The following is a 23,680-nucleotide window of genomic DNA, read 5'->3' as shown; positions in this document are numbered from 1 at the left end:
TCATATTTGTACGTCTCTAAATGTTCTGATGAATTGAAAATGGTGGACCCTGTTGTGTAAACAAGCACTTAAAGATGGAGTGCCGTGATTTTTTTCCACCCTAAAACATCAGGTCTTATTGTTATATAAGGAGGTATAATTGTTTCAAAAAAGTGTACAGTATTTGTTAAAATGTTGTTTTTATGTGGGCACGCACACCAGTTCATTAAGTATGCCTGGTTTGCCTGGTGGGTGGTGATGGGTGGTGATCCACCTGAACTGAAGCCGCACCCACAGCTGTAGTTGTATGATAAAGGGGGAGGGGTTAGGGGAGTGTGGTGTCACTATATTACTGTTTATTTCATTGGCCCATTTGACTGTCAAGGGTTCAGCCTCCAGGAAGAATCCCTAAATACAAAGTTAATACACCATTGCACATAAAAACGACTCCAGGGTGTCTAATGAAGTAGCTACTGTCACCTCATAGACACATGAAAAACTGGAAAAATACAAAAAATGTGGCACTCTTTAAATCATGGTGTCGTCCACAGCCAGCAAAAGTTTTTGTATTGACCTGTGCTTTCGTTTGAAATGTCCCCCCATATCCTGCATACTGTGAAATAAGAAATCCAATCAATCAATGCAATCGATCAATCAATCCTTCCCTTGGCAGGATCCACGGCGCTGTACTTCCCCCAGTCAGAGTACACGGAGACGGTGTACGTGGGCCAGCCGGTGGGCTCCCCGGTGCTGCAGGTCCACGCCATGCCCGAGAGCGACTCGGAGCGGGCCCACTTCTACCTGTGCCGCTCCAACACTCTCCGGGCGCCCGCCCACAGCCACTGGTTCCACATGGACGTACACACGGGAGTCATGTCCATGAACAAGACCCTGGACGAGAGAGACTTCGCCTTGCTATGTGAGTTGGATAACAGGTGTTATAATAACGGTTAATGGACAGTGAGTTTTGTTCAAAGTTTTTTTTCACGTCATCGATGGCTTCTGTGCATGAGAGTAGATTTCTTTCTTTTTAGTAATATAGTAATACTAGACCGGTGCCCGGCTGTAGAGCACTGAGTCGGTAATGATGGAAGTTGGAGATCCTCCATGCCCCACCCGGCTATGCAATACCCGTTGTAACCGTGTGAGAGTATACCCGGGCCGTTCCACCCATCTGTCTGTGCCCTTTTATACGCACATATGGAGATTTCTGTTTCTGTCTCTCTGTGTCCCTTTATTCCTATATTTGGAGTTCTGTGTCAGGCATGCCCAAATATGGAGTGTTGTGATGTCAGGCATGCCCAAATATGGAGTGTTGTGATGTCAGAACAGGCCAGCTCCATATATGGACCCTGGGCAGGCTCTGGCCAGGGGCCCTGTCCAGAGCCCGGGCAGCGGCCTTTTGTGGCGGTTCTGGACAACCGTGGGTCCGACCGACTCGACACCGGGCATTGCACTCCCTGTGGGGGTGTGAAATGTCCATTTTGAAGTCGTTGGACAGAGAGACATGGGGCATTTATAAATAGAAGAAGATGCTCTTTGCATACCAATATCATTGTGCTTCCAAGGTAATACTGTCTCATTCACTGGTCTCCTCTCAGGATGGTAACATAATACCGTGAAAGTGTAAAAAGCACAAGAAAAGCACTGTCCGAGATTAAAACTGAGGCAATTTACTCTGTCTTGGTCTCGTCGTGTCTCATCAGATAAGGGCTCGCCGTCTGTGATCAAGTTGTCCCTGACTGCCATGGCGCTGACCTCGGCCACCAGGAAGACCAAGTGTATCGTCCGGAGCCCGCTGCGCGTCACCCTGATCTTCATCAACGACACCATGCCGCCGTGCGCCGAGACGGACATGAAGACCCTCTGCTTCCCCAACAGGGACTCTCTCAGTCCCCACATCATGGAGAACAGGTTCCCCGGAGCCCTGCGGCAGCTCCGGCGCCTCACGCGCATCAACGTCTGCCCCAACTACACCATCTCCTACAGCGTGGAATCAGGTTAGAGACAGACATTATCTATTTGCAGCAGAAACATAAACATCCGAGTTCAATCTGGTGTCCATATGTTGGGCATGTAATTAGAGCTGATCTACAAACTCACAACATTAATTGGCCATATGCAGACCGCGGCCATCTTACCATATAAGTTAATGGCAAGGTGCTAACAAGGTGCACTTCACATTGGCAGCCCATTCATCCAAACAGAAAAGTCCTATCTGATTGTATTACACAACGTCAAACTCACTAAAATTGCAGCTGTACGAAAAGCTTATTCTCTTTCTATCCTCAAAGTGTTTGTTTCATAAAAATCCACCGTAGACATGTTATGAGCTACTTTGTGTCCTTGCAGGTGATTCTTTTTCTAAGTGTTGCAGTTTGGAAGTGCTCGTTAGATATCACTCAACTGCCCTGCTGTTTTGAATTTGCACATAATGCAGGAGGCAGCAGTCATTGCTTTTCTGAAAACGAGTGCTTCCAAACTCTGATGGCAAGATGGCCACGGTCTGCAAATGGTCAATTAATATAGGTGAAATTAGCAGAACTACATGTTGAGCACACACTGTGAGCTTATGTATCCGCTATTTTGAGCATTTAAAACTGCAGCAAAAATTTAGAGCTATTTGGTGTCACCGGAACTTTGTTGTGCACGCTGCTGTGTCGTTAACGAGATTCTACCCCCCCCCCCTCCCTCTCTGGCCATTCTACCGCTTGGCTGCAGACATCCCAGCGCCCTTTGCTGTGAACGAGAACACAACAGAGCTGGTGGTGACAGCTCCATTGGATCGCGAAGAGAGGGAGATGTACAGCCTGGAGCTTGTGTGCACCGTTTTGACAGAGAAGAACATAAGCAAAGTTTATACCCCACTTTACATCAACATTTTTGATGAGGATGACAATGTGCCATATATAAATGGAACGGACGTGGCTGATGTCGTCATAGATTTCGTTCGTGTCAAGGTGAGAGTCTCAACCTGAGACTATTCCCATGTAATACCCAGTGCAGTGGCGTGCACAGACATTTAGAGGGGCAGGTGCTCAAGTGAAAAAAGGGCACCTTGTGCAGCGCATGGAACCGGCCGGTTGCCTTAACCCATTTTGGGTGGGAACCCCTTTTCAAACTGAATGTTTTTAACTCAAGTCTAAATGGGTTAGATTTTGGGGCATAAATAAAATATTAGAAGCTTTTTTTCTAATCAAGATTTTTTCCCCCCAAAAGGGCACATTGCTGTCCAAAGGGAAAGGGCAGGTGGTGCTCTAGCACCCCCTAGTGTCTATCTGTGCATGCCACTGATCCAGTGCATTTTTGCAAGATTCTTATTTTAGTATTTTGTTGGTGTGCACGACAAACCATGTTGAATGAATTGTTGATCCCTGTTACTGCCATTATTTGTGATCATTGTGGTGTAATTCTGCAGGGTGGATCTTTTGGCACCATGTCCGTCTATGATAGAGACATAACCTCCAGGTTTTCCAAAGAGAGTCAAAAAGAGAACAAGTATATTGGGACGATGCTCACAAATGACTCGTGGATAAAGGAGACGTTTAAAATAGAAGACCACTTACGGGAAGAGAAGGCCATCTTTGGCAACATTCGAGGGACTGTCCATGATTACAGTAAGTAGTCCAGAACAGTGTGGTTTTTGGCAGCACATTTTGATTTTAGTTTTAGTCATAGTCTCTTCAATAGTTGTCACAATGTAATTTAGTTTCAGTCACATTTTAGTCACCTGGAATGTTTTAGTGTTAGTCTAGTTTTAGTCTACTAAATGTCATAAGATTTTAGTCGACTAAATCTACAGTTGATTTAGTCGACTAAAATGTGTTTTGGTGGGCCTTGATGCCGTCTCAATTCTACAAGCTCACAACGCGTCGCGCTGCGACGCGTTGTGAGCTTGTAGATCGGCGAGCTTGTACATGGGCAACCATGGTATCGGCGAGGTTGCAGATCGGCAACCAAGTGTACAATGACTTATAGTTGATCTCTTGTCCACCAGTCCCTTCCTAACATTTTAGTCTAGTTTTTATTTGTTGACGAAATTGTCAGTATATTTAGTCTTAGTTTTAGTCACCATTGCTTAGTTTTCATGTAGTTTCCATTTAGTTTTCGTCATTGGAAAAAGGTTAGTCGACGGACATTTTTCGTCTTAGTTTTAGTCGACGAAAACAAAACGTACTCCAGAATGATGCATGGTTTGGACTGGGCCAAAAAAAAACGAAAGCGGTCAAAATACAACCGCCTCATTCTCCCCTTGTGTCCTCCAGGCCTCGTCCTCCTGAGGGACCTGCTTGTGACCGAGAACCGCACCTTCCAGCTGGACTACCTGGTGAACGACACCACCTACCCTGGTCCAGAGGGAACAGTGATCCTGCACTATAACATCACTGTCTCACCGGTCCCCATCACCTTCTCTAACGTCACGTATCTCTTCACCATGACGCGCAGAGCTGGCATATACGCTCAGGTATGTGAGGGTTTCCTTTTTCATGCTTCAAATGTGTTGTTTAACAACTTTAAACCCATTTAGGACTGAGGCCGATTCTAAAAACAAAAAAAAAGTCTTCTGAATCCTAAAGGTTTTCTGAAAAACGTATGTTTCTAATCAGTGGTGCTCAACCTTTTTCATGTCAAGGACCCCCAGAATTATCTGTGTTTGGCCGCGGACGCCATTTGATAATATGTTTTTCCAGGCCCGAACCAATATGTTTCCCCCCCCCCTCCCGAACCAAAGATTTGAGTTAAAAACGTTCGCTCTGAAAGAATATATATTCAAAGATTTGTGCCACATTTTCACGATTTTTCAAAAATAGCAGATCTACAAGCTCGTAGCGCGGCACTCTGTGAGCTTGTAGATCTGCTATTTTTCAATAGCTAAAGTATATAACATAGTCCTTAGGGATCCCTGAAACAACATATTTTCAGATGGGGGTCGGCGGCCAATTACTTATATTTTTGGGGGTCCTTGACATGAAAATGTTTGAGAACGACTGACATAGAAACATGTTTTTTGCAAAAAACTGTCAGGATTTAGAAGACATTTGTAGAATCGTCCTCAGGTCTAAATGGGTGAAGACCTGAGGCTGATTCCAAAAAGACGCCTTCTAAACTAAATCCTACCTACATTTTATGGAAAACGTTTCTATATGTCGTCTCTGTCGAGTGGAAACCTCATATGTCCAAAACGGTGACTTTTCAAATTCAAAAAGAGCAAAAAAGCTGTTACTTTGTAGTACATACTGTAGTATGATCAAGGAAGGCGTTAATTTAAAAAACACATACATGATTTGAAAGCATTACATGTGAAATGACAACACTCAAAAAATGTTATTGCTGAATAGAGAAAAGGTTGGGTGGTAGGGTGGTATTATCCAGAACCATCTAATAGAAGAGTTACAAGAGGGGGCAGAAACCGATCAGGTTCATGCAGCCTGAACTGCAGCCTGAACTGAGACAAGCTGGAGTTGGAAATACATTGTTTTCAACGAGGGCTGCGCAAATAAGAGCTATTTTAAGCATGTGTGCAACCATGCCAACTGTTTTAAAGTATTGCACAGTATCAACTAAAGTCTCTGCAATGTTTATGTTGTACTATTACTACAAAACAATCTAAAATAAATGGATTTAAGATCATTAAAGCTGGGCTGTTGCCTGAGTCCAATGCGTTTCTGCCTACTTCCGGTCCAGGACTTGGTTGTCCCCATTCTCAATAGAAGTCTATGTAGAAAATGCATTTTCAGGTTGGGATACCAATTGTATCCAATCAGGATAGAGAACTCAGTCAGGATACAGATTAAACAAGTGTAATTGTAAGAAATGAGCAGACACAATTGGAACTGGAACACTATCAAAAACAAATGAAGCTGATAAATGGCTACTTTCTCCTGATTGGTTGAAATTTTGTCACCTACCTGAAAATGTATTTTATTGTTTATTATAGAGCTGAACAAACACTCTATAGCAGGGGTGCCCACACATTTATGACGTGAGATCTACTTTCAAAATGACCAGCTCAACAAGATCTACCCACTGGAAAAATAAGTCTACCATTGCTGAAAATAGTTTAAATATATAATGTACCTGGGGGGGCTTTGGAATAGGGAGGGGGGAGAAATTATGACAGGCAGTTTCTGCTGTCAAAATATGTCCCCCCCGTATTTAACTTAAACGCCCAATGCATTCTCAATGGCAATAGCACAAACTTTGCCATGCTACTAGTCCTACATACTTACACCTATAGAAACCCCATTCAAACCTATTTATGTTCATCTTACGGTGGACATGTTTGCCTGAAAAGAAATCTTTGAAATGTTTCATAGTTTTAGAAATATAGTGCTTTCAAATTTGAGAAATTCACAATGGGGCTCAATGGCAGATATTGGCACGTCAAAACATTACTTTCACCTAGAAACTCTATTCACACATTTTATAATTCAGCTTACTGTGGAGACACATGCTGGAACTTTTTACTTTGAAATGATTTGTAGTTTCTGAGTTATTTAACTTAAACGCCCAATGCATTCTCAATGGCAATAGCACAAACCTTGGCATGCTACTAGTCCTACATACTTACACCGATAGAAACCCCATTCAAACCTATTTAGGTTCATCTTACGGTGGACATGTTTGCCTGAAATGGAATCTTTGAAATGTTTCATAGTTTTAGAAATATATAGTGCTTTCAAATTTGAGAAATTTATAATGGGGCTCAATGGCAGATATTGGCACGTCAAAAAAGCACTTTCACCTAGAAACTCCATTCACACATTTTATAATTCAGCTTACTGTGGAGACACATGCTGGAACTTTTTACTTTGAAATGATTTGTAGTTTCGGAGTTATTTAACCTAAACGCCCAATGCATTCTCAATGGCAATTACACAAACTTTGGCATGCTACTTGTCCTACATACTTACACCTAGAAACCCCATTCAAACCTATTTAGGTTCATCTTACGGTGGACATGTTTGCCTGAAAAGAAATCTTTGAAATGTTTCATAGTTTTAGAAATATATAGTGCAAGGACACTTCGACACCAACTCTGGGGGAGCCCGCGGGTTCGAACTGGCAACCTTGCAGTTACCATCCAGCCACTCTACGCCCTGATCCACCGCCACCCTGTTTTGGTTTGGTTTTACTATAGTTTATGACAGAATGGAGAGAGAAAGCTAAATTAATTGACAAAGTACATTTGGAATTTGTCACCCATCCTACACACCCTATAAGCAGTGATTACTATCAGAATATAGTGATTTAACCTTTTTAAAAAAACAATAAAAAACCTTTTGCTTTAACCAACAAATATCACTCACCCTACCTTTAAGCTATCATCACATGATGTTGTGTTACGTCAAACACTGTTACGTTACGTTACACTAAAACAGTTTGGTTTGACACGTGTCATCTGTTCTCAGATCGGCCGCGTCTGCGTGGACAACTGCCTGAGGTTCCAGGGCATCAGTGTCACCTACCGACTAGAGGTGGCAGATAAGAACGTCTCCTCCTCCGCTGACAACATGCAGTCCTGCTACGCGGCCATTAGCGTGGCCCAGAGCCTCCGGGACATGTCAGGAGTGCTGTACGTCAATGACTCCAAGGCACTCCAAGGCAGGCCAGAGTGCCAGGACCTCCTGTACGTCATCGTGGCGCAGGACGAGGCCACGCAGCTGGAGAGCAGCACCCAGGTCCTCGTTGTGTTGGACAGGGCAGGTAGGGACACTGCAGATATAACTGCCATACATTATTAGTGCCAGCGTCAACATTCCCTTTTTTGTAATTTGTTTAAGTGTGTTTTTCTTATGAAAGGAGGTCCAGGATTAAATATGCTTTGTGGGTATAATTTCTGTATATTTTTTTCACTGATATTGACATTTTTATTAGACGGGTGCCTATAGTGGCTCTGGCAGTTAATGCACAGACAAAGGCCAAATTCCAATACCCCAAATCTCGGCCACTCGCTCACTCACACTCACTCACTCCAGCATTGGCAGTGTTATGGGGAAATGGGTGACCTGCCGAAATGTGTGACCATCTTGTGGACTTCACACAACTTACATGGAGGTCTTTAAATACGAGACCTAAAGGCCACTGCCATGGGTTGCACTCTTCGAAATAAACAAACTGCAATGATTTACATTCGGACACTGTCGTTATGTGATTGTCTACGATTCACATATTTCAGCAGGTCACCAATTTCCCCATAACACCACCATGCTGGAGTTGACCGAGTGTGAGTGAGCAAGTGGCCGAGATTTTGGGTATTGGAACTCAAAAGGGTTCGTTCCTTGTGAACCGCTAGAGGACCTTGAGTTTTATATTCGACTCCCAATCTTGTCTTTGCATGTCTCTCCTGTCTCTGACCTTGACTTCCTGGTTCTCTGCACTCTCCTACCTCAGAGCTAAAGCATAAAGATGCTCTCCTACCTCAGAGATAAAGCATAAAGATGCACAAAGATTCTCACGGTCCTGTTGACCTGTGATTTGTAGGGTCATAAAAAATAATACGATGCTGCAGCTTTATAACTTCCCATTATGTAAATAAAAGGGATATTTCACTTTCAAAAACACTTTTGGTCATTTTTGAAACACATAAATGACAATAACAACACCAAAGTGAAAGACTGCCTGTCCAACTCTCTATTATTCTCTATTTTTTCCAAAGTCTCCTGAACGTGAACACAGTATTTTTGCGTTGAAGAAATTTGTTTAGAAATCCATGTCGTTTGTAGATCCGCTATTTTTGTCCAAATGTGCCCTCTTACGGGATTTCATCCCCTGCCTCTCTAACACTCTCTGTACGTCCCTGCCCCAGAACCCAACTTGTCTCCAGAGCTCATGTCTGTCCCCAGCAAGGATGAACAGCAGCCACTGTCCTGCGCGGAGAGCCGCCGACGACCAGACTGCGAGGCTATCCATGGCCTGGGAGCCACCACAGGGAGGTGCCAGTGGAGACAAGGCACCGAGAAAGGTATACAATACACACTTCTGCTATTATGGGCACGCAACTGCGTGAAGTGTTAAATGACTTACAGTACGTTTTAACAGCGGGCGAGCATCGGCCGACACATCGCCCAATCGCCCGTTATCGCCCGAAAAGATGAAATATTTTTATCTTTTCGGCCGATGTTGCTCCGCCCACTTTTCCACCATCGCCTGATCGCCTGCTATCGCCGGTAGTCGCCGGGGGCCCATAGACAAATAATGTACTTCCGGAAATTTCGTCTGGCTGTCGCCCGCTGTTAAAACGTACTGTCAGGATTAAATGACTCACACTGTATGTGTAACAGAGTTACAATGTGATTAATGAACACTGAGGATTTGACTTTGTGGACTGGCGTGGTTATTTAGTAGTGTGCCCGAAACCCACAAGCCTATAACCTCCCCTTTTGGCTGAGCAGTAGATATAACCTGAGATGACTGACGTGTTTAATTGTCACTAATTGCTAATTGCACTAATTGTCACTGCAATTGTCATTACTTTGTGTTTTTCTAAAAGTCCCTGGCAAGTCATTAAAGTCTTTTTTATATTCAGCACTAATGAGACCATGGTTTAGAGACAGCTTTTAAATCCTTATCCAAATGCAGTCAGTTCCCATCAGATCTGAGCAGGGCTGCCAGAGGGGCCAAGGGGCCATTTGGAAAGGGGGGTGGGGGGATTTAATTTAATTTCAGTTCATAACATAACATTGTACCAGTTTAACCACTTGTCAACCTGGTGTTTAATTTACATTACAATAAGGGTGCTGCAGCCAGAGGCTATGGCTATTTGGGAAACCCTGAATTTGCATACACCTGGCACGCTGTCAAAGAGCAACTTTACTCTTTGTTTGTCATAGCCAGCTGATGACAGCTGATCAGAGATCCCTGCCTACTGATACGCCTGCCTGGGGTCTAAAGTCAATGAATGGGCTAAAATGATCAGAGATCCCTGCCTACTGATACGCCTGTAGTCTAAAGTTAATGCATGGGCTAAAATGGGAAATTTAAAGTTGTTGATGTTTTTGAGTGGTCACTGCAACCACTCCATTGAACAGCAATGTGTGTCCCTTTGTATGCGTGTCTGTTTAGAGTACCAACAGGGGACAAAGTGGCGCTGTTGAGCTGCACAGCTGCATGACGGGAAGCTGAGTTTTTAATAGCAGCCATTATGTGATTTCGGGTGTGACAGTACAGTACAGTACAGTACAGTAGAGGGACCCCCTGGGGACCCCCACACGGTAACTGTCATTTCTCGTTTCGGACAGGGTCAGCTCTAGCCTGGTTAATAAACCAGACCGAATCAGCCGTTGGCAAAAAAAAGTTGCCTACCAGCGGATTACGGTCTGGCGAGGCTCAGTAGCACGCCTCTTTCCTACAGCAGAGAACAGGTCGGACCAATCGGGACACGGTATGCAATATAGGCGGGCTTTGGTACAGTGACGTTCAATGCTTGAGACCTTTGACTGACAGTAGCTCTGACCAATTGCGTCGAAGAGAAAATGTTCCCCGGGAAATGAAATCCAAGTGGAGCCAGCCCAGACTGATATACCGCGACAGTGTTGTGTGATATTAGTCTGGCTTATTAGCCAGGCTAGGTCAGCTCGCCGAAACCGGGCCGGCACCCTGGGCGCGTTCCTGTGGGTCTAGAAGTTCCGGCAACCCCCTGGGGACCTCCACACAGATTTGCACCACTCGGTTCACACGGGTGTGATTTTAATCAATCACTTGCCCCATGAAGCCTTGAATTCATGGGGCGAGAAACAATTAAATGTTTGAATTGAAGTAAATAGGTGGTGGCCAAGTTCAACAAGAGTAAACCATATGCACCCCATGAATTCAAGGCTTCGTGCAGTGAGTGATTGATGAAACCTTTTTTTTTTTTTTTTACAGAAAACAAGTAATGTTTTTGCTGAACTACCCCTTTTAACCCATTAAGACCCGAGGCCAGTACTAAATCCCTCCCAAATCAGTAGTTGTCACACGTTCAAATAGTCGGTGTACAAGCTTGTACAGTAGCTCTGCTTCTTTTGAATAGCCAACGCTAAAATATCTCCCGATTTTTAATGGGTTAAATAACGGCATTGCAGAACCATTGGGGCGGCAGTGGCTCGGGGGTAGAGTGGCAGGTAGAGCAGCCGGATGGTAACCGTAAGGTTGCCAGTTCGAACCCGGGCTCCCGCAGAGTTACTGTCGAAGTGTCCTTGAGCAAGACACTGAACCCCTAATTGCTCCCGATGTGCTAGTTGGTGCCTTGCATGGTTTCCGCTGCCATCGGTGTATGTATGTGTGTGTGAATGGGTGAATGTAATGCACAATCTCTGTAAAGTGCCTTGGATAAAGGCGCTATATAAATGCACCATTTACCATTTACCATTTACGTTGGTGCCTTGCATGTGTTCCTCCGCCATTGCTGTATGAATGGGTGAATGTAATGCACAATCTATGTAAAGCGCTTTGGATAAAAGCGCTATATAAATGCACCATTTACCATTTACCATTTACAGTCGCACTGAGGAAAAGACAATGAAGCAGAGCTGGAGATAGCAGAGACTAGAATGTTGAGGTTCTCTCTGGGAGTAATAAAGATGGATAGGATCAGGAACAAACGAGTACATCAGAGGGACAGCAGCGCATGTCAGATGATGTTTTGGAGATATATATAAAGCCAGAGAGGCCAGACTGAGTTGGTTTGGACACGTACAGAGGAGGGATAGTGATTATCATCCATAGAAGGATGTTGAGGTTGGAACTGCCAGGCAGAAGGCCTAGAGAGGAAGACCAAAGATAAGATTTATGGATGTAGTGAAAGAGGACATGAAGTTAGTTGGTGTGAGAGAAGAGGAGGCAGAGGACAGGGTGAGATGGTGAGATAGAGGCAGATGATTCGCTGTGGCGACCCCTGAAGGGGAAAAGCCGAAAGGAAAAAAGAGAAAAAGAAGACATTGAGATTTGAGATCAACAAGACTACAAAATCAACTTTATGTGGATGGTAATCTGTAGGAGGCGAGGATTATTTGGTCCACATGGTTTTTAATCCCACTGAGCTGTCTGTCCTCCAGGAATAGTGGAACGTTACTCTACCTGCTCTCCTGACCTGCGGACCTGTCCCGACGGATTCTGTGATGCCATAGAAAGCAAGGACATGTTAATATGCCCACAGGATTGTACAAGTAAGAATTAAAAGGCCTTTCAGTATAGCCTATGCTGAAATACACAATTCATATTATGTATTTATTATTTCCATAATGCATGAATAAATCTATACAAATGGTTTGTCTTTGAAGAGGAACCCATCACTGGAGGTCATGAGAGAGGCTTGATGTTTGGCATCAAGGCCGGCTATGGAACCTGCTCCTGCTACGCCGACACCAAGAACTGCTACTGTGAGAAGGATGACCTAGAGGGTGAGATGATGTTCCACCCAAATTGGTTAAGCTCCTTCTACTGTTCGACAGACACTGAACGACTGTTTTGTCTCTCACCCCGCAGAGGCTCTGTGTGATGACATGTGTAAGACCATCATCTTCACCGCGGTGATCTTTTCCTTCATCATGTCCCTCCTCCTGACGTCGTACTTCTTCCACCGCTACCACAAGAACTCGAGGCCCAAGCAGCCGCTGGCCTCGGCCGAGATGACCTTCCGTCGGCCCGCCCAGTCCTACCCCATCAGCTACTCCGCCAACAACATACGGCGTGCCTCGCTGGACTCCATGGAGAACCAAGTGGCCATTGACAACTTCAAAATACCCGTGAGGCATTTCATCCCACAGATTATTCCTCATCGTTGCGTGTTAGATCAGGGATGGGTAGCTTTGACGATGGAGAGGGCCACTATTATACTGTAGTTCCACACTCACTCCAGAGGGCCACATTGGATATTTCTGTCGTATCAAAAATAGCCGATCTACAAGCTCAAAACGCGGCGCAGTGCGACGTGTTGTGAGCTTGTAGATGCTATTTTTCTAATTAGAATCCTGAAAAGTAACATTTTTATTGAATTTCAAATGCCTTTAATTATAGTTATGTTACATTTATGAACTAAATACAAATACATTGGACAGAAAAAAAGACAATGACATTTTAATTCTACTCATTAAGCTACTAATTTAGACTGAAGTAATTAAAGCGGGTCATGTTTTCAAATCACTAATATGTCAGTATTCTGATATGAACCTGAGGGCCACATTAAGTGAAGGTGGGGGTCGCATGTCTGCTAGCCTGGCTAATAAGCCAGACCGAATCAGCCGTTGGCAAAAATAATTGCCAATTGTGTGTGTGTGTGTGTGTGTGTGTGTGTGTGTGTGTGTGTGTGTGTGTGTGTGTGTGTGTGTGTGTGTGTGTGTGTGTGTGTGTGTGTGTGTGTGTGTGTGTGTGTGTGTGTGTGTGTGTGTGTGTGTGTGTGTGTGTGTGTGTGTGTGTGTGTGTCTCTGTCTGTCTGTCTGTCTGTCTGTCTGTCTGTCTGTCTGTCTGTCTGTCTGTCTAAAAAATATATTGGAATTGCGAGTGGCAGAAATGTGCTTCCATATGGATGGGTTTGGGAAATCAGACGTGTTCTATTGTTTTAACAGGAGGACCCCAAGTGGGAGTTTCCTCGTAAAAACCTCGTGCTCGGCAAAACCTTGGGAGAGGGAGAGTTTGGGAAGGTGGTCAAGGCGACCGCATTCCGGCTGAAGGGAAAGGCCGGCTATACCACAGTGGCTGTGAAAATGCTTAAAGGTAAGACGGGGCCAGACGGGGCTGCTGGGAAGTAATACCAGTGTTGATTTTGACAGCACATTTTGATTTTAGTTTTAGTCATAGTCTCTTGAATAGTTTATTTAGTTATAGTCACATCACATTTTAGTCACCTGGAATGTTTTAGTGTTAGTCTAGTTTTAGTAGACTAAATAATCATAAGATTTTAGTCGACTAAATCTACAGTTGCTTTAGTCAACTAAAATGTATTTTGGCGGGCCTTGATGCCGTCGTAATGACTGATTTTACATTTGCTGACAATAGCAGATCCACAAGTTCATGAGCTTATAGATTGGTTATTTTCAGCATGCAATCAACTGTAAAATGACTTATACTGGATCTCTTGTCCACTAGTCCCTTCCTAACATATTAGTCTAGTTCATATTTGTTGACGAAATTGTCAATATTATTTAGCATTAGTTTTAGTCATCATAGCTTAGTTTTCATATAGTTTCCATTTCGTTTTCGTCAGTGAAAATTTTTTGTCATGGTATTAGTCGGCAAAATCAACACCGACTAATACCGACATTTTGTGTGGAGTGGCATGAAAAGAGCTCACACCCCTTCGATTCCCTCTTTCTGTCCACATGCAGATCATGCCTCGCATAGTGAACTCCGTGACCTGCTGTCAGAATTCACGCTGCTGAAGCAAGTCAATCATCCTCACGTCATTAAGATGTTTGGTGCCTGCAGTCAGGACGGTAAGTCCACGCTCCTCTCCGCCAGCCTTCATGTTGCCTTGCGTGTGCCTCAGCAATAAGTGGTCCAAGTTGCTGCGTTTCTCTCAACGATAGGTCCATTATATCTGATCGTGGAATATGCCAAATTTGGGTCGCTCCGCAACTACCTACGTGAGAGCAGGAAGGTGGGGCCTAGCTACATGAGCGGCGGCGGCGATGCTAACCGCAACTCCAGTTACCTGGAAAACCCAGACGACAGGGCGCTCACCATGGGAGACCTGATCTCCTTCGCATGGCAGATCTCCCGAGGCATGCAGTATCTGGCAGAAATGAAGGTATTTTGGTACATTTGTCTTTTCAGTGTGACTAGCTATTAAAAGGAATTGTCCTTGGTCGCTCCGTCATGTGACACTTCATGTGTCTATTTTATGCCTGGTTCAAAATAAAAATGTATAAAGCATCAATGAATGTATCGCAGTAAAAGTGTTAATTTATCTCATGTAACTCAGAGAGTGCACAAATGTATACTTGCATATTTGTACACTCTTGTATTAGTTAGATTATAATTAACACACGGTTTATTTTACAATGTTGGTGCTTTTATTCAACAGCTTGTTCACAGAGACCTGGCAGCCAGAAACGTGCTCGTCGCTGAGGGGAGGAAGATGAAGATCTCTGACTTTGGGCTTTCCAGAGACGTGTATGAGGAGGACTCTTATGTGAAGAGGAGCAAGGTAAAACTAACGGTGTTAGTCTCTCTGTCTCTGTCTCTGTCTCTGTCTCTGTCTCTGTCTCTGTCTCTCTCTCTCTCTCTCTCTCTCTCTCTCTCTCTCTCTCTGTCTCTGTCTCTGTCTCTGTCTATGTCTCTGTCTCTGTCTCTCTCTCTCTCTCGTACGGAAGTGCTATTTCACCGGGTTTGACATTATATACTATTCTGTCCAGTTACAACTCGGACTGGGCTGAGTCGGCTCTACCGAACTTCGCAACGCTCGACACGGCAACTCACGGCCCTTTAGGGGCCGCTCGGTGGCGTCTCCCTCCCGTGGCTCATGTTCGGTAGAGACGGAGCCCATCCGTCGTTGTCTACGGGGAGGATTTCACTGTCATATGTATGGATTTTGGGGTTTTCTAGGTGTGTATGTATGGAATTGCATACGTTTGGGTGAGACTGGGAAGATCCACGCTCACCTTTGGCCAATTCACCCTTTGTCAAGTCCCGCCCGTGGTTGTGTCCCTCTTCGCACCCATTGGTTGCCGTTTCGTGGTTGGACAAAAATCCTTTCTTTCCATCCACTACCATTGAAATAAGGTGTATTTCAGTTGCTTCGTATTGATATTCTGTGCACTCAATCCTTATTTTAAATTTGGTGTCAGTAAAAAGGAACATCACACGTGTTTGTTTTTAGTTTTTTTTTCCCCAAAAATGTGGTTTTAGCAAATTCAACATAAACAAGGCAGAACCTGGGCGGAACAAGGCAGAAAGAGCCTGCTGGTTAGTCAGTCAGGGACCAATCAGAAGGCTGACAAATGGTTAATTGGTGTGAAGTGTTCATCCGTTCTTTCTTGTTGACCAAACCTCCCACACCACAGTGTCATACAGAGAGACAAACAGAATGTTTAGAACTTTGTTGGCGGAGGTAATGCTATATTACAATGGGTCTGAGCACCACTGTGGCTCCTGGGGGGCCCCTTGTCAGCAGCAGGGATGTCAGACACAGCGTAAATGGTCACCACGGTCCTTGGGGCCCCCGTCAAATGCACATATAGCCCCCTTCAAATGAGTGTATGGAGTCAAACCTCTAGTTGAGTAAAAAATGCGTACAAAATTATCATTAAGAAGAATTCTCGAATGGAACGATACAATATCAACATGATCTCTCTCTTACTCCTCCAAGGGCCGCATTCCTGTTAAATGGATGGCAATCGAGTCCCTGTTTGATCACATTTACACAACGCAAAGTGACGTGTAAGTATATGCACTCCCTAAACTATCACATGCATTATTCCAGACACTATTTCTATATGAATAATAGCTGGTATACTATACATTCCTCATATGTATTATTTCTATATTAATTTTTGTCCCACCAGCTGGTCCTTTGGCGTGCTCTTATGGGAGATTGTGACTTTGGGAGGAAACCCATATCCAGGTATTGCTCCCGAACGCCTCTTTAACCTCCTCAAGACTGACTACAGGATGGAGAAGCCAGATAACTGCACGGAGGAAATGTGAGCTCACACTCCTCTACTGCTACTTTACCATATGCAACATATGGAGACTTAACAAGTCTCTGGTGTGCAACAATTCAACGCTATACCGAGGGCGATCACTAACTCCGCCACATTAACCCATTTAGACCTGAGCTCCATTCTACAAAATGTTCTTCTAAATCATGAAAAACCTATGTTTCTATGTCAGTGCTCAAACTATTTTATGTCAAAAATGATATGTATTTGGCCTCCGACCCCCATCTGAAAATATGCTGTTCCAGGGAGTTAAAACGTTCACTGTGAAAGAACATATTCAAAGATTTGCGCACTCAAAAGATCTACAAGCTTGTTCGTAGCTTGTAGATCTGCTAGATAAAGTTTAAAAAGGAATGGAGAGGTCGCACAAACTTGTAGTCCCAATGCCAAAAAACGTTTTATTTTACCAACGTTTCGACAAACAGGTTGTCTGTGCAGACAACCTGTTTGTTGAAACGTTGGTAAAATAGAGGTCGCACGAGTTTGTGCGACCTCTCCTTTCCTTTTTTAAATATATCTCCCGTGGTCAGCACCTCCCTACTCTTGGTGTGCGCTCCTACCTCTTTGTTTGAATAGATACAGTTTAAAATAATGGTTAAAACACCAAAAAGTGGTTCCCGCCCAGAATGGCTTAAGTCATTTCAGTGCTGGAAAATGTCAGTGCTGGGAGAGTTGATGTGGTGCTGAGGCTATCTGTGCTGTGAATTCCTCTCTGCAGGTATAGTCTGATGATTCGATGCTGGAAGCAAGAGGCAGACAAGAGGCCCACATTTTCCGACATCAGCAAAGAACTGGAAAAAATGATGGTGAAAAGTCGGGTATGATGATCGAATATCATGAATAAAAAATCATTTATTTATATCACGCACTGGTGACGTGTTGGGAAAGCGGCTTGTCTCTTGCTGTCTACTGTATTCTCTGCTGTCGGGAGGAAACCTCATAACTCCAAAATGTTCATTTTTCAGGAAATTAAAAATATACATTTTTCAGGAAATCAAGAAAACCTTATATATTTTTTAAAACAAAGCAATACAGCCTCATCAAAGTTGGTGTTGTAACTTTATATATTGTCAATTACTTCCATGAGAGGGGGAGAGGTGGTGGAGTTAGTTGCTTTAGCAGACATTCTGAGGGTCCAATGGAGTTAAGAGGTTTTGTCCAAAGCACTTTTTACTACTTTCCATTGGTTCAATATTTTCGAAACAACACACAGGCGTAAAGGGTGTTCAATAGCACTGATTTATGGCAAACAAATCAAAAACCTCAAAAATGGGAGTTATGAGGTTTCCTCCCGACAGCAACGTATGCCTTATAGCCACATGTGCTTTCCGTGAAGGTGCTGCTGCTCCAATGGTGATGAAACCTTGGTGAATTAGCTGTCTTCACATAGTGATTTGACATCTATAGCATTACCTGTTTCCAATAATTCACTTTCCAGAAGCTGAGGATTTTTATAGAGAGCTTGTCACTGTTTTGCTGTGAAGGAAGTATTGTAGCAAACATGGGAGATATCATTTACTGTAGGCTCATATAAAGTTACACATACACATACACATATACTGCACGCATACTAACACACACAATGTTATACTCGTCACATATTGTGATTTACACTGGTGGAAAGTAACTAAGTACTCCACTACATCTCGGAGCCAAAATGTGTACTTTTACTTCACTACAATTATTTGAAAACTTTAGTTACTAGTTACAATGGCGATTTATAGAGCTAGTAGATCGGCTATTTTCAATAGATTTTCTACACATTTTGAACTTGTGAAATGGGACATTCTGCAATATGAGTACTTTTACTTTTAGTATTTTAAGTACATTTTGATGCCGATATACTTTTGTACTTTTACTCAAGTACATTTTCAATTCCGTACTTTTACTTGTAACAAAGTAGTTCTAAATTGCAGGATTGGTACTTTTACTTATGTAAAACAATTGAGTACTTTTTCCACCACTGGGGATTTAGCTTCTTTATTTGCTAAATGCCTATAACTGTAGCCAACACCCATACCCACTTAAGCCATATTTTATACCTCGTCGTGCGACGGTATCACGCACAAATAACAAATTGTGACGAGTCGTGAGCTTGTACATCGATGTATATATATATATATATATATATATATATATATATATATACACACACAGCTATTTTTGATATTTTGGAAAGTTGTTGAACATTTCTTGAATATTTTTGTTGTCTATAATAGTTACGCCAGTTTGAAAGTGTATAATTGCTGGGCCTTGGGATTGGGTAGACAGACACAAAGCATTCCAGTTAGACTGTAGTTATACTATATTATACAGTATAATATAGTGTCTTTAATTAACGGACCACTTCACCACTTTTCAACCTATCTTCATTTAATTGGTCCTCACTAATGTTCATGATAAAATACCACCATTTTTTCCTACTCAGTCTGTCTCATAGGAGGGAGGGCTGTGGGCAGTTCAGAAACCAGTCCACCAGTGACAATATCATTAGGCAGATTTTTTTTTTAACAAGATTTAGTTTTTTTTAAATATTTAGATTTTTATTATCGTGAGAACGATGGCTTCCATTAACGCATTGCAACTTTTCGCACGCGGGTGTTTTCAGCCCTCAGCTATTGGGCCATGCATCCAGCAAGCCCAACCCAGTAGTCACTTTGAGTGGCACCACACAAAGCCACGGGTGAACATGTACTGTATGTCGGACATTACTATTACTAACCCTACCCCAAACCTAAACATAACCATAACCGCAAGACATTACTATTACTAACCCTAACCCCAAACCTAAACATAACCATAACCTCAAGACATTACTATTACTAACCCTACCCCAAACCTAAACATAACCATAACCGCAAGACATTACTATTACTAACCCTACCCCAAACCTAAACATAACCATAACCGCAAGACATTACTATTACTAACCCTAACCCCAAACCTAAACATAACCATAACCGCAAGACATTACTATTACTAACCCTAACCCCAAACCTAAACATAACCATAACCGCAAGACATTACTATTACTAACCCTACCCCAAACCCCAAACCTAAACATAACCACAAGCATGACGCAACGCATGTCGGACCAAAGCAAACTTTACTTTATCTGCAAAACAAAAAAGGTTGTTTGCGGTGGACACAAAAATGATGCCGTGAGCAGGATTTGAACCCTATAGGTATGGATTGAAAGTCTATTGGGTAACGAGCCATGCTACGAGCTGCATGGCTGCTGGAATGCTTTTCCAGAGTCTACTAGATTATAACACGGCAAACTCATGTAAAAGGAAAGGAAAAACCCCACCCAGTAGGGGTTTACCCCGCCCAGTAGGGGAGGGGACAAGAAAAGCCTTGCCCAGTAAGGGGAGGAGACGGGGAGGGTTTCCCTCCCCATCTCCTCCCAATATTTCTTACAGGAATAGCTGACGGCTGATTTCACCCAATACCCAACTTTTCAGGAATAGAAAGCCTGCAGTTTCTATTAGCTTGGATTCCAAGCTAATAGGTTTCTGAACTGCAGCCCTCCCATGAGACACAGACCGAGTGGCGGCATTTTATCATGAACATTAGTGAGGACCAATTATATGAAGATAGGCTGAATAGTCTACAAATCTGCATTGTAAGCTTGTAGATCTGCTATTTTCAAAAGATTTGTATACATTTGAAATTCTGCACAATGAGTACTTTTACTCTTGGACTTGGTATACTTTAAGTACAGACTAGTATACCTGTACCTCTATATTGCAGTATTGATACTTGTTACTTAAGTAAAACATTTGAGTACTTTTTTCCACCACTGCTCATTGTGGGTTTGTTTGTGTTGAAAATCCTCTCCTGTAGGATTACCTGGATTTGGCAGCGTCCACGCCGGCCGACGCCCTCCTGTACGATGACACCCTCTCTGAAGAGGACACGCCCCTTGTGGACTGTAATAACGCCCCTCTCCCTCGAACCCTCCCCTCCACATGGATTGAAAACAAGCTCTATGGTAGAATCTCCCACGCATTTACTAGATTTTAGAGACAGGGACACACAAGCTCTCTTTATTTGGCAAGTTTTTGATTGGCTTTGTTTCTGTAGTCAGTACGTACGTACGTGTGTGTGTGACTGGGATCTAGGCATGCCTTTTCTTCCTGATACTGCTGACATAACTCCCATTTCATCGTAAATGAGAGAGACTCAGTGAAAAAAAGATCTCGTGTCTTTCTTGACCTTTCTTCTGTTATTTGGACCTGCTTCCAATGTACATGAAACCTGACCAAAAATGGTACTTTTGTAAATATTTAAATATTCCATTTATTATTCTCATTCACGACACTATTGATATATACACGATTCAACTGCATTTTTATTTGTAAATTCATTTTTCATTCTATAACGTCTCCTTTCACATACAAACACTTTTTTGTTTTCCATTGAAGACAATGTACAGTATGTAACATTTGAAACAGGTCCTTGCTGAATCTAGCCCTATAATGGCTCTTGTTGTTTCATACAGTTTGTACAGTATTTCACATATAGAGCCATAGAACACCCTGGTTAATTTCTGGTCGGACGCAAAATGCGCTGCCTAAATGTGATAAATGCTCCGTTTGTACTCACCCATTAAATAATTCCAAAGACGTGGAGTGAAATATGGTCCTCTAGTTTCATATCCATGTGAAAGTTCTGGCACAAAACGTGTATTTAGTCAATTATCTCCACTTTTTCACGAGATGCACACGGACGTCTTTCTCTCCAGGCAAAGGGGCCCGGAATGACAGCTGGACTTAATTTATCAAAACTTCCTCTGATCACCACAAACGTCATCACCAATTAACCAGGGAAGCACAAATGTTTGGGTCACACAATTGGCAGGTGCCTTGTGATAGGTGCTGGGTAATTAATCACATCACTTGCCAATTGTGTGACCCAAACCTTTGTGTTTCCCTGGTCAATTGGTGATGACGTCTGCGGTATACAACAGGAAGTATTGGTAAAATCAGTCCATCGATCATTCCGGGCCCCTCGCCCGGAGAGAAAGATGTCCGTGTGCATCTCTTGAAAAAGTGGAGATAATTCACTAAATACACGTTTTGTGCCAAACCGTTCACATGGATATGAAACTAGAGGACCATATTTCACTCCACGTCTTTGGAATTATTTAATGGGTGAGTACAAACGGAGCATTTATCACATTTAGGCCGCCCATAATTAAATTCAACCAGGAACAGGTGGAAGGGATCTATGCCTGTGATACATGATAATTTACGAAGTTAAATAAATGATCACAGGCATTCTAGATCTATGCTGAATCAATCACTCTTTGTGGTTTGAATTCCAGATTGTCTTACATTTCCTGAATTTCCAATGTACATTTGCTATAAATATATAACTATTCCACAATGCTGAACAGAGAAACAGTAAGGCTTTTGAACTTAACTCTTGGGTAACACTGACTGATACAAAACTAAAAAGTATTATTACTAATCATCTGACTTAAGGGAACATGTTTGGATGTATATTTATATATTTTTTGCAATACGCTGATTGCTGGTAAGGAAGTTAATCCCAGAAATGACAGTGACCTGTCCTTGTTCAAATGGTTACAGTAAGGCAACCATTTGATCTAATTTTTACTGAAACCAAAATCAATGGGGCCTGTGCAAAAGACACCACTGATACAATACATAGAAAACTAATCATATATTTTACTCATCCTTAGGATACCAGTCACTTCATGCTTCCAGGAGGATTTACTTCATATTAAGTAACAGCATAGAGTTACTTTTGATAGCCTTACTGTCTGCACACTGTATTTCTTTCACTGAGTGCAGAAAAATGATATGTTCTCATTTTTAGGCATGTCATACCCGAACTGGCCAGAGAAGAGCCCGGTACCGCTCAACAGACACGATGCCACTAACCCAGTCTTTACAAGATATGCCAATGATAGTGTTTATGCAAACTGGATGGCTTTGCCTTCACCCGCAAAAATTGTGGACAAGCTTGATAGCTAAAGACAAAGCAACACTGTAGAAAAGATGACCTATCAGTAGATGTGTATATTTCTATAAAAATACTGTACATACATGTATACAATTTGATGCTAAAGTTGGTTCCCTTTTATTTCTGTTGCACGGGTATTCAGCATTTAAACTGGGGTCTTTTATTTGCTGCAAAAGGGCTGGAATAACATAGACCATGCTTCATGCAGCTCACCGGTATGTTAATCATTACCTCGAGGTCATGTTGGCCAAGTTGTATCATTGCATGACTATTGTACCAGGTTGTATGTCAATGTTAATGTCTTTCAAGTGCCTGTGCCGCTTCTACAATAGCCTCCAATTATTAATGTGCGACTGTGAAGATCTTGTTCCAGCCCAGGAATTAAAGGGGACGCCTTTACCATCACCATGTTGTAGATCTCTGGGATTGAGTGGACAAAAAGGGAGAATGCTGAACTTGTTCTGAAAATGTAAAGTTTCTACCTGAGAGGATCGTGTTCTGACAAATGTAAACACCACTTTTGTGCCCCCCCCCCAAGTAGTCTTTCAAACTGTACTTGCCAAAGAAAGAAAAGATTCACGTTCCGTGAAAAGAATGTTTTTATTTCTTTGTTTTTGTACACAGAAAAATATCAAACAGTGAGTGCTACTCCAGTATAAGGACATGAGGCGTAATGTAGATTGTGGCCATGTCGGATGTTAAATTGCAGATCACTTTTTGATTCCTTATAATGGCAATGATCTTTGTGCAAAAAAACAAAACAAAAAAACGTATAATTATGTAAACTAATGAGTGTTATCATTGTTATGTTGTTATGGTTTGATTATGTTGGAATTAATAAACATTTTGAAATGTGCAGTATTTTTGGCCATGTCAAGTATTTTATAGAGGTCATGTGATATGATAGTAAACTTTAAATTAGGTTTCACACTTTCAAAATGACTATTTAATGTATGTACATGTTCTGAGGTTAATAGGCTATAGCTTTGGTATTTGCATACATTATCATTTTAGCTGTTCATTTATGTTACATTTTGTGTTAGTGTTCAGGGTCAGATTTGTCTTGAAGT

General features: G+C 42.6%; 1 protein-coding gene across 1 annotated transcript in view; it reads left to right on the top strand.

Annotated features, from left to right (window-relative positions):
- ret (ret proto-oncogene receptor tyrosine kinase) overlaps positions 1-22,621 on the top strand; it is a gene marked incomplete at both ends in the record, with an annotated part of 39,056 nt that extends 16,435 nt beyond the window's left edge. The window contains 19 exons of the mRNA XM_079511896.1: positions 653-898; positions 1,686-1,979; positions 2,701-2,939; positions 3,398-3,596; positions 4,245-4,444; positions 7,392-7,686; positions 8,807-8,944; positions 12,015-12,125; positions 12,240-12,359; positions 12,445-12,704; positions 13,524-13,671; positions 14,283-14,390; positions 14,484-14,704; positions 14,981-15,103; positions 16,265-16,335; positions 16,461-16,598; positions 17,335-17,434; positions 20,463-20,610; positions 22,464-22,621. Of these exons, the coding sequence (XP_079368022.1) occupies positions 653-898; positions 1,686-1,979; positions 2,701-2,939; positions 3,398-3,596; positions 4,245-4,444; positions 7,392-7,686; positions 8,807-8,944; positions 12,015-12,125; positions 12,240-12,359; positions 12,445-12,704; positions 13,524-13,671; positions 14,283-14,390; positions 14,484-14,704; positions 14,981-15,103; positions 16,265-16,335; positions 16,461-16,598; positions 17,335-17,434; positions 20,463-20,610; positions 22,464-22,621 (3,317 nt within the window). The remainder of the gene's footprint in view (positions 1-652; positions 899-1,685; positions 1,980-2,700; positions 2,940-3,397; positions 3,597-4,244; positions 4,445-7,391; positions 7,687-8,806; positions 8,945-12,014; positions 12,126-12,239; positions 12,360-12,444; positions 12,705-13,523; positions 13,672-14,282; positions 14,391-14,483; positions 14,705-14,980; positions 15,104-16,264; positions 16,336-16,460; positions 16,599-17,334; positions 17,435-20,462; positions 20,611-22,463) is intronic.
- Positions 22,622-23,680: the final 1,059 nt, after the last annotated feature.

This window comes from Electrona antarctica, assembly GCF_951216825.1.
Source record: "Electrona antarctica genome assembly, chromosome: 10".
In the NCBI taxonomy this organism is placed as follows: domain Eukaryota; kingdom Metazoa; phylum Chordata; class Actinopteri; order Myctophiformes; family Myctophidae; genus Electrona; species Electrona antarctica.
Note: the sequence above shows the minus strand (reverse complement) of the source record. Positions and strands in the feature narration are given on the sequence as shown.